At 33.7% G+C, this 14958-nt stretch overlaps 1 protein-coding gene across 1 annotated transcript; it reads right to left on the bottom strand.

The window, feature by feature from the left end:
• Positions 1-4390: 4390 nt before the first annotated feature.
• On the bottom strand, positions 4391-14526 carry LOC112752006 (exocyst complex component SEC6). The gene is made up of 26 exons (XM_025801369.3): positions 14363-14526; positions 13971-14107; positions 12925-12963; positions 12630-12718; positions 12413-12503; positions 11954-12043; positions 11763-11842; positions 10609-10701; positions 10021-10047; positions 9787-9894; positions 9130-9256; positions 8974-9018; positions 8648-8703; positions 8208-8316; positions 7713-7853; positions 7423-7602; positions 7146-7229; positions 6952-7038; positions 6781-6825; positions 6575-6653; positions 6086-6155; positions 5828-5915; positions 5607-5696; positions 5353-5469; positions 5101-5163; positions 4391-4730 (listed from the first exon to the last, which is right to left on the bottom strand). Exons 2-26 carry the CDS (start codon positions 14097-14099, stop codon positions 4599-4601), a joined length of 2259 nt encoding a protein of 752 aa, XP_025657154.1. The 5' UTR covers positions 14100-14107; positions 14363-14526; the 3' UTR covers positions 4391-4598.
• Positions 14527-14958: the final 432 nt, after the last annotated feature.

The raw sequence follows: 14958 nt of genomic DNA on the forward strand, positions 1-14958 counted from the left end.
CTCACTTTTTCATCTTCTTCTTGCACTCTATAGAGCAACAATTTGGGGACAATTGATTTGGCCAGAATGAGAGAGGGATTATATGTCTTTGAACCCAATTTCGGTAAAAATTCATCTACTACACACTCCATAAATTCTATCCAATCTCCACCCATTACACCTTCCAATATATGACATTTTCGTTTAGGACACCTTTCTGGGCAAAGACTTAATTATTTACATAAACAATTTCCTTTTATCTCTATGCATCATGACGAGGCTTGTGACATTTGTCATCTTTCTAAACAAAAGAAACTTTCATTTTCTCAAAGTTTTAACAAAGCCAATGCAAGTTTTGATTTATTATACTTTGATATTTGGGGTCCGTTTTGACAAAACTCTATTCATAATCATAAATATTTTTTTACTATTGTTGATGATTTTAGCCGTTTTACATGGGTTACTATATTAAAATCAAAAGGAGAAGTACAAAATCAAATAAAAAATTTTATTACTTTAATTGAAACACAATTCAACTCCAAAGTTAAAACTATTCGTTCCGATAATGGACCAGAATTTATTTTACCTGATTTTTATGCTTCAAAGGGCATTATTCATCAACGTAGTTGTGTGTTGAAACTCCTCAACAAAATGGAAGGGTAGAACACAAGCATCAACATATTTTGAATATAGCTCGTGCTCTTATGTTTCAATCTAATTTACCATCATCTTTTTGGTCTTATGCTGTTAGACATGCTATTTATTTACTTAATAGAGTTCCATCATCTGCAATTAATTTTAAAACACCATTTGAGATTTTATTCAATCATCCACCAAATTATCATGACATTAAAGTTTTTGGATGCTTATGTTTTGTTTCTACCCAAATGGCAAACAGATCAAAATTTGATCCAAGAGCCAAAAAGACTGTATTTATTGGCTTTCAATATAGTTTTAAAGGGTATATTGTTTATGTTTTAGAAGATAAAAGAATTGAGATTTCTAGAAACGTATTTTTTTATGAAAAGATCTTGTCCTTAGTCACAAAAAATGTCCAATTTTAGACACTCAGCCCAACATTGCCAAACACACCTTCTCAAAAACAAGATTCAGTTAGTCTTCCAGTTGAACCCTCACCTATACCCATTGACCCAACTCCACCTAGTTCTTTATTTTCTCCAACAACCTCTCCTTCTTCCTCACTATCGTTTCCTAACCAAGTTGAACCCATGACCACCGAATCACTTTCAACATTAGACACCAGTCCACCATCACCTTCTCATCCCCCGTCACCTTCTTCACCACCTGAGCAACCCCATCCTCGTTATTCCGACCGGCCTCACCGACCTCCAGCATATCTCTCTGATTACTTGTGTAATTCCTCTCTCATCTCTACAAATCAATCTCCCTCAAAGTGCAAGTATCATTTGTCTTCAGTCATGTCTTTTTCTTCTCTTTCATCTTCACATAAAAAGTTTCTTTTATCTCTACATTCTGACATTGAGCCAAAGTCTTTTAAGGACGCCAATCAACACTCCAATTGGCGTAGTGCTATGAAAGATGAGTTGGATGCTCTTGAGCTGAACAAAACTTGGCGTCTTGTTGATTGCCCTGCAGGGGTTAAGCCGGTTGGCTGTAAATGGGTCTATCGCATCAAACGTAAGCCTGATGGTTCAGTTGATCAATATAAAGCACGCCTTGTGGCTAAAGGGTTCACTCAAACTGAATGTGTTGATTTCTTGAAAACTTTCTTTCCTGTTGTCAAGCCTGCCACTATTAGATTAGTTTTGGCATTGGCCTCTATGAAGCATTGGCCTATACATCAGTTGGATGTCAATAATGCTTTCTTACATGAGAATCTTTCTGAGGATGTTTATATGACTCTGCCACCCGGATTTATATCTCCTCAACCGAATCAATGTTGTAAGCTACTAAAGTCACTGTATGGTTTACGACAATCTAGTCGTATGTGGTATGAGAAACTTTCTCAACTTTTGCTATCTCATGGATATCAGCAGACCTCATCTGATTATAGTTTATTTGTCAAATTCATTGATGATCAAATTTCTATCCTTTTAGTCTATGTTGATGACATTGTTCTCACTGGTAATTCCATTTCTGAACTTGCTGCCATTAAGTCTATTTTGCACCAACACTTCCAAATTAAAGACTTGGGCCCATTAAAATATTTTTTGGGTAAGTCTCATAGGAACGCTTCTCATCATGCTCCATCAAATTACGAAGAAGTCTTACCACCATCAATAAACTTCCATCAGCACAACCAATCAGATATTTAAGATTGGAGATTTCTCCTAGAGTGACAACATCAGATGGAGGCGCGGCTTCATGAATTATTCCCACGGGCCTGCCTTTGTCTTTGTATCAAACTCGTATAGCTGACCATCATCATCTACTGCATATATCTTCTCTTGAAAAAATATAACATCTCGAAAGTATGTAGTTGCATCGGCACTTGTTGGTAATTTGAGCCATCTCTTGTTATTCGTCTTGTAAAAAGCCAAACTACAAGCTCCATATATAGCCACAGCCATAAAATCATTGTTATTGTCATTAATAGGAGCTGAATTTATAACAACCTTCCAAATTAGAAATTTATTTGCAGCAATGATGTCCTCATTCGACCTTGCAGGGTCCAATGTAGAAAGTACATTCATCTCCGTCATCAATTACATCTGGTAGAGTTGAGATTGGAGGAAGATCCAAGTAAACCTTCGTCAATGGATTTAGCATTCGGATAGTGCCTTCGTATATGGATACAATTATTAGCCATCCATGACAAGAACCACGGATAAGATTGTATTGCAGATCTGCCAGTTTGAGATGGTAAATTCCCTTCTCGTTGAGACTAGAAGTGTCAACAGATTCTTCATCAATGTTAGATAATTGCGTGATATGGTAGACGTCCTCACCAGCTTTGAAAGGTTCTTTAGCAGTAGGAGTGCCACCAATAGGTAATAGCAGATGCCATTGGGGATCTTTGGAAGTTTGAAGTTCCATTGCTTGCAAACCAATCGAAGTTGAAGGTAGTCATCATATGAATAGAGTCGCTTTGTAATTTGGTTCAACATATTTTGATGTATGCTTGCCCATTGATCAACCTCACCCATGATGTGTACGTTAGACTCGAGCTATGTCAATTGACACAGGACTCTGCATATACTAATTGGGTTATGCTAGGTATATACCAAAATCAGTCACCAAATCTATAAAATATATATTGGAATATAAATACACTATAAAAATAAATTAAACCACACGTGTATTTATACACAAATATATTGGTGGCTGATTTTAGTGGCTGATTTTGGTGTACAAATAGCATTTTATGGAAAAAGAAAGTGTTGCACTAAAAAAGTTTAGCTAAGTTATATATATAGATAGATGAAAATAAAAAATTTAGTCAATTTAAAACCGTTCTTGCTTTGATAACTATAATATAATTGTCTAAATTAAGATAGATTTCTGCTGTATGATTGAAGATTGAAATATAATCCTTGTAGATAGATGTGATACAAAAAAGTTCAAAATTTGAAGTTTGTTATTAAAATATATATGAAATCTTTTACTGCTATTTGTGTTTAATTTTAATTGATTCATGACAAAATAAACATTTTTTAATATGTTATCATTAATAATTAAAAAATATCTAAATTTTAAAACTTGGTTATTGAAAGATATATAAAATCTTTGACTTTTTTTTTATTTCATTAAAATATTAAAATATTTGTTTAATTTTATTGCGAATCAAATCTGTATGTAAAATTAATTATTCGTTCTTTCAAATTATAACAAGCACTCTTTTTTTAACACTAACTATATTGTTTTTTCTTTAGGATTTTTTTTCGTTTTTTGATCATGCACTGTTAGATAAATACTTTCAGTGTATTATTTTAAAAAATTTTCACTTTTTATTATGCTGTCCTATTTTTAAATTTTTTTGTATTTTATTTTTATTTATTTATTTTTTTTACCAAAGATAAGAGACTCGAACCCGCAACCTCTTAATTGAGTATAAGGAGACTATGCCACTTGAACTATAACTTATTAGCTTGTATTTTATTTTTCAATAATTAATAAAATATAATCTTATATCTTTGAAAAAAAAATTATAACAAGCACTCGTTTCTCAACACTAACTATATTGTGTCATCTTTTGGCCCTATTCAAAGTCGTGTATAACTTTGTTAATTTACCACATTATGGTCGCACATGAGCAAATATAATTCAAGATTTCATCTATTTAAGCTAAATTATTCAATTATCTGCTAAAATCACTGGAAGCAATTAAAAGAAAAACTCGACTTTATTGGGGATCAGAGAGGATGTCATATCTGTAACAAAAAATTAAATAAATATAATAAAGCAAAAATTAGAATAAGACCACGGAAAATGTCATATCGGTAACTTTTATATCATGTAAAGTCTCATTATTTTGATATAAAAGCGATTAGACCTTCACCAATTTTACTTTCCTAACTTCTACACTGTCTGGATTCGAAGCGAAAATGCCAACACCACATATACAAGTGAAATGGAAAATGGTAAAAAACACATTTTAAAAGAAAAAAACTACGTAAACAAGTGGATGGAACTGCACTTCAAGTGAGTTTACGCCAAATGCCTCCCCTAGATTGTGTTAAGCACTTCACCCGTGGGAAAACAAAACCCGCCTTTGGAGGTCTTCCATCAATAAGAGAATTTTCATATATCTCTTTGCATTCTTGTACCACCTGATTAACAAGAAAAACATCATTCATAAACATTGAACATTTCAAAATCAACATAAATTTTCTTCGGCCAGCTTTGATAAATATATTATCAATCACTCATGACTCAAGTTGGTTCTTAATTTTTCTCTTTTATATTTTAAAATCAAATTAGTCCGTAAACTTATGTATGTGAATCATGTTAGTCCTTTTAATAAGCATTTCCATCTTGACACCGTTGGATTGTTCCCATGTGGATAGTTAAGTGCCAAGATGGCAGTCCATTAAAACGATGTTGTGGGTGACAATTAAATGTCCACGTTGGCATGCTCTGAACATCAAGATGGAAATGGATAGAATTTTTTAGCATAATTAAACGCTATATTTTATTTACCTCCTTAGCATCTTTCCGAGGAATGCCTTCTCTAAGGGCTACAAGTTTCTCAACAACTTCAGGCTGCAATAGAACCAGGGCAACCCAATTTAAATCATCATATATCCATGCAAAAGTTTTCTAAGCAAATGAAAAAACTATATATAATAACTTAAGTAATGCAACTTTGTTTACTTGTTTTAGTAACAGATGAGCTACTACCAGAAAGCAAATTGAATAAATCAATCAAATAATTTTGGGGCAGAATGTTACCGGACAGTCAGGTTGATGCTCGAGTATATTATTATAGATGAGTGTGAACGTATCCAGGCTCTCGGCTGAAGCAAGTTCCCTCAAATCACTGAGTATACTCAATCTATTTTCAATTTTCTAATCAAGAATAATGTGAGGGAAATTATAGTGAGAGGCTTTAACATGTAATACCAAGACTTACAGCAAATAAAATGTTTGCCGCTCATAATTTGACATTAGAATACATCACTGACAAGAAGTATAAGAGAACTTACAGAAGCACTGATATGTTCCCTAAAAAAGTCCAGGATAACCTCCTCATCTAGCCTCATTCGTTCAATAGTTTCTTCCTTAATGTAGTTTTTCTGAAATTAAAAAGATGAGTAAATTTTCTTCCTTAATGTAGTCATACAAATAAAAAGCTACTACTGAAGAATTATGCACATTTTAATTTTTAGTCCACGAAAAAAAGAACCAACAATAATTGACATAGAACCTGTGTTAAAAGATGATCAACATAAACAACCACTGTTTCCTCCAGGCAGGCTTCAACAAATCTCCGAAAAGATCTATCTTCAATGTACCTGGGAAGAAATCTGATGATTTAGAAAGGCCATATTTGGGTCCATGCTTCATGCATTAGGCTTCTATAACCAATTTCTTTACGGATACCAAAGAAATCTGACAGAAGTGATATGGGACATGCAGAAAATTTTATCAATACAAGATTAATATGCTTAGAAAATTTACTGACAATTTTACGTCAGTAAAGTAATCGCCAAATGTTGCAACCAGGTACTCTGTAACCTGCCCCTCACTCCATTCTGATATATCCACAGAAAAAAGATAAGTCAATTTTATTGTTAAGAACATCAAAATAAGGTATAAAGCATGTACTTCATGAGATATAAAAGGGAATGAAGTAAATTTACTGCCCGATAAAACCTTGACCCGAGGAATAGTGCAAGAAAGTGTTGGACACAAGGGTGCAATGAATCCAAATAGCCATGTATCAGGCACAAAATATGTGTATTTATATTTATCACACAAACTTTAAATATTTAAAAAAGCTTTCTGCCCAGTACGTTAAAATAATTTATTGTGGGAGAAGATAATGGAGCTGATTATATTAGGAATCCTCCTAACGCAAAAGAACTCCTCTCATCAATCTCCAAAGTTCTGACGAAGAAATGGCTAGTAAAATTTGATATGGTTAGAAGTTAGCTAGATATCAGTACTTTACCTCTATGGTATAGCTTGACCAGTAACTCCTGGACACCAGGATCTTCAAATATTACATTAACCGTTTGATGCACAGCTTCCTATCATGAAAAAAATACAATTAAACTATCAAAACACAATCTCCTCCAAATATCAGATGTTTATCAAACTGGTAAACGGAGTAATTTACTTGCAATTCTAAAAATAGAATTGCATAATCTCTCATACCTTGGCAACCTCGAGAAAACCCTTACAAGTATCTTCAAAATTAACCTGAAATGTAACAGAAAACTCAAAACAAAGTCCAGGAAAAAAAAATAAAACAAAAAACCTAGGTATCCGTTCTTAATTTCCAATATCAGTCCCCATCGTTGCATACAAATTAAAAAAGCTCCTAACCTGCTCAGCGTAGTTCTGTGGAAGGGCTTCTATGGTACTATTACTTAGCTCCATTGCTAGATCATAGCAGCGCAAATTGTTGTTAATCTAAACACAATGATAAATAAACCTCATGTCAACATAATTACCAAATGAAATCAACCCCGTGATGAAATAATAAGTCAAGAAGTAAAAAAATTAAATGTTTCACTGACCATAGCACAGAGAGGTTCCAAACCAATTTCAGAAGCAGGTTCTTCGAGTCTCTTCTTTTCAGCTGCTTGAAAATCAATCATCACCTGTAAAAAGAAGAAAATTTGAGCTGTGACAAACCTTTTATGGATTTCCAGTTATACCTAGCGATATTTGACCACATTGTAGCACTAGATTAAAAATACTTTTTCAAGTGCTGTCCATCTTTAACTATTATTTTCAACAGTTTAGTTTCAGAAAAAATGTAAACACATACTGCACATAGGTTACGTCTATGACCTGAATAGTTGCCAAGGCAATTCTGTACAACATGATATCAGTGCTGTTATCCCTAACAATTTGTACTTGCTCCCCAAGTATCCTGAATAAATCAACAGCAGCAGGGGTATATAGTTTTCCATCTTCTGTTTTCTTTGGGGGTTGTGTTTTATCAGCCTCCAAAATATTCAAGTACCATTTCTGAAAAACATTAACAAGAAGTTTGTTTAATGTTTAAAAAGACATTCACGAAAGAAAAAAACATGAGAAAATGTTCAAGCTAAATGAAGAAACGTGCTAGCCACGATTACCCTTGTTGTAGCTTGCATTCTTTCAACATACGAATTCATAAGAGGATCCATGGCACCACTCTCAGAGCACACTTGGGCAAGAGTCTCATCAACACCAAGCCCAATGAGATTATCTTGGTATTCAACAACCCAACCAGTTACCTGATAGATAAAAAAAAGAGGTAATGGTGTATTTTTCCCCATAAAAAATTAGAAGGGAAGAGAAGAAAATAGAGGGAGCAGTAGAAGAAGAGAAATCATCAAGGACTAAGTAATATAGCCCAAAAATCTGAAAAGATTGAAGTACGGCCTCACAATTTATAAAGCCAATTGGATCTAATTATGGGTTTTAACCAACTTGTGAAAGAAACTGGAAACTGGAAAGCTAGTAACTCGTTTCCCAAATTCGATTGAGGTAGAAAATGAATGACTTCCTCACCTTTACGCAAGACGAATATGATACACTAAGTACATGATAACATGTTATACATGTAAACAGAAACTCCGGTGAAATACCTTTAATATCTCAATGTTTGTCAATTCAGTTGCCCTGTCACTAAACAACCTTAGCATCTGAATAAATCTCTCGGTGTACAGATTTACCATTAGCTGGAAAATTTCGTATCTGCCAGAAAGAAAAAACAGATTCAGCAGAAACAAAAACATGAACACAAAAAGAACCCTCTTCAAACAAATACTTCCTTCTTTGCCATTGATCATAGATAAACAACCATTCGACATGTACAAAGATTAAGGTATATTCTTAAACGATTTGAAGATCCTTTAATCATACATAAACAACCATTCAACATACACAAACACGTGCCATAACAAGATGCAGATAAAAACATAGTGGGAAGCACATCAAAATCTTATAATGAGATTATTCGCTACCAGAAAACCTGCCTAAAAGCAGAGAAAGCAAAAGAAAACGAAGGATTCAGCACACATCGCACCTTGGAGGAAAGCAAGGGGCTACATAGTCATAGACATCTCCAAGTTCATCAGCAATCTGTATGCCACAAAAAATACCAGTTTCCATCACTAATCAGAAGCCACATATGTTAGCTCCCTCCAAACTCATTTTCAACCAGCATTAGAAAAAAGGTGAAAAGTGAACAAATCATGCAATATTCAAAGAAATTCATCAGAATAAAAAAGTGTTATCTTATTTCTCTAGTACATAACAAATAATCAACGACAGAAAAAACTGCAATTGTCTAAGGGAAAGAGAAAAGGGGGATCAGAAAGAAACTCGAGCCTAAAATTTAGTGCAACATACCGCTCTGGCTTCCTCTAAAGCTGCTTTCAGGTCCTCGAATACAAGCTGATCCATAAGTTAGAATGGCAGTCAGTGCCATACAGAATAGTGTCGTGAGAGTATGCAGGTGTGCGTACAAACACAAGAGCAGTGGGAACGTAGATCAGTAAGACCTACCATAGTGAGAAGCTTGTTAAAGCGTTGTTCCACAGTCTTCCTTATTTGCTCATAGCACTTATCCTTATAACCTTTACCTTGAACCTTCAATCTTTGTCGTGCTGATTTTTTCAAAGTTGTAGATGTCCTGTCATTTTCTGGTATTAACATGAAATCCATGGATTGTTCCATAATGAACCTAGAACTTCATTTATTCTCAAGTGAACATGACAGTGAAGTCAATAACATGTGGAAGCCATAGACAAGAGGACAAACATCCACCATAGTTAGGTGAGTGACATGGCCAATGTGTTAGAAAGGAAGCCATGTTAGATAAAGAAAAAGTTTCACAAGTATATTCATAAAGTGTGATTTAGAAAAAAATAAAAAAAAGGAAAGAACTGAAGTTTTGGTCAAGAACTTGAAATTGTAAGGAAACTTAAGACACTGAATTGTGCAAGCTAAAACCTACAATAACACAAAGGCGTAAAAGGGCAACCACCCGATTGTTAAGACAGATAGACTAACAACTTCTGAAAACATGCCACAGCAAATAGTGTCAACTAAACTGAGCAAATAGTATTTGTGTATAAAGAGGTGGTTATCCAAATTATTACAAATTACAGATTATAATGACCACAGTGCATCTGAACAATCCAAATAAATAATTATACATACATAGCACCCCTACGAGGATTTGCAACCGATGCCATTGCACCATCCCCTTCAGCCTCAGCTGCTTCCTCTGCAACCTGTTGATCGTAGATTTCTTGCATTTCAACAACCCTAGTGTATGAAAAACATAGTCAAAACAAGATTAGGTATCATACAACCTACTGTCTAATGAAAAGAATAAAGAGGAATAAAAATACAAAATGAAAATGAAACTGAAATTGCAGATCAACTACATACCGTAAAGCACGAACCAACGTCTGTGGGCTGGATAAGGGGGAAAATAAATAAATTAAATAAAATGAAAATTGTCACTCATATCACAACCAAAGCATCTAATGTCACATAATTAACAATACGTTGCAGGAAAATGTCCTAAATGAATGGAATATAAATTATAGCCACTTGATTTTAACTACTTTTTCATGATTTCTTAACAATAGCAATCTACTGCTCCAAATTCAACACAACCAGACATGCCATAAAATTATACAACAACTAGGTAGGTATTAGACCTAATTCTATGTATGCAGAAATGAGTATAATAAAGATTTCATTATTTTACACTTCAGCCAAAGTGAACAAGACCCTTGAAATCCTTTCTGGCCTAGGCTTGTGCATAGAAATGTGAACGCTACTAAAGAAATAATTAAACAAAACACAATCAAATATGTTATACCTTAGAATCAATAGAAAAAAAACACCTCAAGTAACACTCAGTTGATGGAAGTTTAGAGATGCAGTTTCGTTGGAAAAATAGGCAACATGTTAATACAAGAAATACAATGAAAAGTGAGAGATATTCTTACTCAAAAACATGGCACAAACCTTTCTTTAGAAAGTTTATAGAAATTGGATATGTGACCCCATAGTGTCTTCTCAAAGGTTTCCCAGGTTCTATCTACATCTTCAAAATATTCTCTGAAACAAATGCAACAATAAGATGTGGAAAACTATATCCTTACATCATAAAATAAATGAAGAGGAAACAAAACAGTTAATCTCAAATGTCAAAGTTTATAGAAATCATCTTTTTTTCAAAAGTAAAATATAAAATATAAAATAAAAATTGTACTAGTCATCTATCAATAGTCGCCTCAGTTACAACCAGTAATTTAGACATTTCAACTGCACCAAAACAATGGCAGTGCTCAACCCTTCATTTCACTGAAAACTTATGCTTAACAAAACTATATTGCATACAAGAGAACAAATGACCATTAGCAGGCCTGATCAATAAACAACAACTTCAATGATGAGTGAATCACTATTTCCTTATCAACTCCAATGACGCATAAATGGTATTGATTGATTCTTTTTTTTTCCGCCATCATTCTAATTTTAGTCTTTATAACTATTTCAGCATATGCGCTTAGTTCAAAATTTTAATTTTGATTCTGTCAAACATTTTTGAGAGTTTTCTTTTGATTCTTATATAACTATAATCACTTAATAGTGAAACTAAATAACAAGGACAAAACATAATCATGGAAATTAGGAGGGAACAAAACAAAAGCAATGGTGTTGTTTGATCCATGTAGTCGATCCCGTCTAGTAAGATAAAGCTATGTTGTTGTAATTATTGTTCTTGTAAAACAAAAGCAAAAAAATTACAAACAAAAAAATCAAAACAAGTCAAATTTACAGTGACTAAAACATACTTAAACGTTTAAATATTTTATAATAGCCACTAACAATGTCTACAATAAACTAGAAGCACACTGGAACATATATCTGAAACTACCATTTTCCAAGGATTGACAGCATAAAGGATAACCTAAGCAGATATATTACTGAAAAAGTAAACTAGCGGCTTCATTATTTTTCTTTTTATTGAAAAGAATAGTTGGTCATTACATAAATGTATGGGGGGCTTTTGCAGGTTGCAATTCAGTCCCACAATATGTGGAAGGCCCCTCCAGGGTTCATATTCAGTTATGCACACAAATAACGAACATCACAGTTAAGCTAAAGTAACAGACCTTAGTCTCCCAACCTCTTCCTTGTGAGATCCTGCAGCTGCTAATGCAAACCTCCGCTTTCCATCCAAAGCTGTTAACCTCTGTTAAGGAAGAATATATATATTAGAACTTAATATGTAATTCATTTGGACAAGAATTACCCCTTTTAATGAGGAAACGATATTTGGAACTCTATGTAAGACCAGCCTTACCTCATAAGTGTTGACAATTTCTTTGTCATCACTCAAAGAATCTCGAGCTTCCGCTGCCTCATCAGAGATGGACATCATACCTTCAACATCCTATCAGAAATCCAAACAAGAAGTTAGCCAAACCATAAAACAATGAAGGGTGGGCAGAGGTCATGTTTACTCAGAAACAGGATAAAAGACTGCAAATATGCAAGCTGTATGCCTGTATCAATCCCATTCCAATATTGAACTATCCACAAAATTACAAAGTTCAAACAAGGCAGTATTCAAGAGGGACATTGCAACAATGTAGTTAAACACAAGTCTGAGGGTCAGAATCCTTACTGCAATACTTGCTCACAAATAGCTAAATACTATTACAGAGAGGGATGGGAAGTAATAGATAATAACTCTCTAGATTGTTAAGAGTCCTTAAATTTAATAACGAATTATAGAGAAATTTATAGACAGAAAAATCACCTTCAAGGTTGTGTTTAAGTTATTTCGTGCATTGCTAAGTAGCTTTATCTGGTCATGATTATCAATTAATGTTTGGCATTCCTGACATAACCTGATGCCCAGCGAAATCAAGATAAGCTCAAATTAAAAGATATAATGATGAAAGTTCATGCAAGTAAATGATATAATGATCCAAGAACTCGTAACAATTTTCAGTCTGTCTCATGTTTAAACATACTTCTCAATAGAGACAAAGTTTTCACGAAGCTGATTTATGCTCTGCTCAGAAAGGGAGAGTGATTTCAATCCATCCTGGGCCTCCTCAACCTGCAGAAGAATGTTATCATGCAAAGCACACAAAAATATGAGTGTGCGGTAAGCTTAATTGTCCAATATCAAGAGCAGAAAACTGGGATACATGTTTGATGGCTAGACATAACAATGATACAAGATCTCACAATTCAGATTAGGATAGTTTAAAATAATACTGTTTAGAAATAATATATATACCAAAAAATTAAAAGGCAATTTACCTGCTCTCCAACCATTGTACTAAGTTGCGCATCATTTGCCTGAAAGTAACAAAAAATAGAAACACTCAGTTCTAGGAATGCCTGCTCTCAAATTGTGTACAAAATAGTTGCAAGAAAGGCCAATTACTAAAAAGATACCTGACACCACATGTTATGGAACATGTATATATCATTGTAGATAGTATATACAAAACAAAAAGATAAGTATAGATTATAGGCTACAGGCTGTATATAAGGTATTTGAACTAAAACTTGGATTATTTGGGAATGTACTGATTCATTGCATAACAAAGTCAATGATAGAAATCAGTGATACAGTGGAAAAACTGCAAACTTAAATTAATATTTGATGAAACAAAATAATACAAAAAAAAAGTGAAAAGTACTAACTGTTCTTAAACTTTAAACTTCTAAAGAGCTGTAAATCACAATCATTGTGACACTATTAGAAAAGTTAGCAACAAATAGAAGGTCGACAATGCTAGCAAAACATTTTTCCTTCTTGACATGTAAGAAATCTGAATCAACAAGGGAAAACTCCAAGAAACAATCCATCCCATTTTTCCATCACCCCATTCCATCCCTTCAAGGACAGAACATAAACTACATTGCAGCTAGTATGGACCATCACACCTCCACAATGCCGAAACATTTCTCAAAAGTAGTCTGTACAACTAATTAGCTACACACCCACACAAGACAAGCATAAAATCTGCCCCTTCTATTAAAATCCTATTTTCTATCAGCAGCGCCCTCTACTTAAAACCTTGAAGTAGATCCCTAACTCCATTTGCAACCTCTGACAATTGCGCAACAACCAAACAAATTGTCAATAGATTAAAGAATAAAACACTTATTCCAACTATAGGAAAACCCATAGTTCCCGTTCTAAGTAGATTCCATAACTCCAAGCTCACTGAATCGAAGTTGCTTAAATTTCATTACACTAAATCTAAAGCTCATTCAACAACAACAACAAGATCACACGAATTTTATTCAAATGAAATTAAGCTAATAAAATAAGCGGAATAAAAAAGCAGCGACACCTGTTGGCGCGAAATGTAATCGGCCTTGATGGAAGAGATTGACTGCAGAAGCTCCGGAAGAGGTAGCAGCTTTGCCACCTCCCGAACCGCCGCCTCCTTCGCTTCCACACCGAGATCCTCCGCCAGCATCTTTGCCTCTGCAAAATTCAAAAAACAAAAAACAAAATAAGGAAGGAAAAGATATACTATTCAACTAGTCAGAAAACGAACGGAGTTCAAGTTTGCAAGTGAGCTTGAATTGTGACAGAACAAAATCAATTAATTACATGATTTCAGTTAGTTAAAGAAAGTTAGTATCGAATTTTGTGTTGCTAGGAGAAATAAGTGCAGCAAGATAATTAGTGGTCAAAAGAAGTCAAACAAGTCTCGAACAGCGTATGAAGATGCAAAACCTGATCGTTAACGGAGATCGGTGACCTGCGCGCAATTGCCGGAGAGAGAGAGAGAGAGAGAGAGAGGCAATACAGAAGTTATGCTGTAGAAAAGTAAAATAGACAGAAAAGTATTATTAGATTTTTTTTCAGAAGGTGTAAGGAAATTTTATAGACATTGAATTGAACTATTATGAAATTTGAAATATTATGTAAATCTAAAGAAAAAGAAAAGGTTGTAATAAAAAATAATATTTATAGAAAACAGTTTTTCCTTTAATTTTTTTATTAACTATTTACATATATGAGACAATGAGTGAAATAATTCCTTTTAGTTCTAAAAATAGAAAATTCTCTCTCAAAAATAACATTTGAAAAATGCACCTCTAATTTCAAAATGATATGCAAAAGTAAATGACAAGTTAAAAAACGGTTATAATGCGTATCATAATTTTAAAATTAAAAAAACTATTATCAATTTTTTTTGGTGTACAACTATCATCAATTTTTTAATGATATGTTCTTCTAAATCAATAAATGGAAATTTACCCCAAAAGAAAAAGAAACAAATTAATTGAGAATTTTTGGGACTGGATAAATAGAATATATAATGCTTA

Source organism: Arachis hypogaea, chromosome 19 (genome assembly GCF_003086295.3).
Source record: "Arachis hypogaea cultivar Tifrunner chromosome 19, arahy.Tifrunner.gnm2.J5K5, whole genome shotgun sequence".
NCBI classification, from domain to species: domain Eukaryota; kingdom Viridiplantae; phylum Streptophyta; class Magnoliopsida; order Fabales; family Fabaceae; genus Arachis; species Arachis hypogaea.

What these genes read in the sequence shown, in the direction of transcription:
- LOC112752006 (XM_025801369.3), bottom strand. Translation starts at nt 14,099, where the DNA reads ATGCTGGCGGAGGATCTCGGTGTGGAAGCGAAGGAGGCGGCGGTTCGG. An exon ending in ATTACATTTCGCGCCAACAG is followed by an intron (nt 12,964 to 13,970) that starts GTGTCGCTGCTT and finishes TGTTACTTTCAG; the next exon opens with GCAAATGATGCGCAACTTAG. An exon ending in AACTTTGTCTCTATTGAGAA is followed by an intron (nt 12,504 to 12,629) that starts GTATGTTTAAAC and finishes GCTGGGCATCAG; the next exon opens with GTTATGTCAGGAATGCCAAA.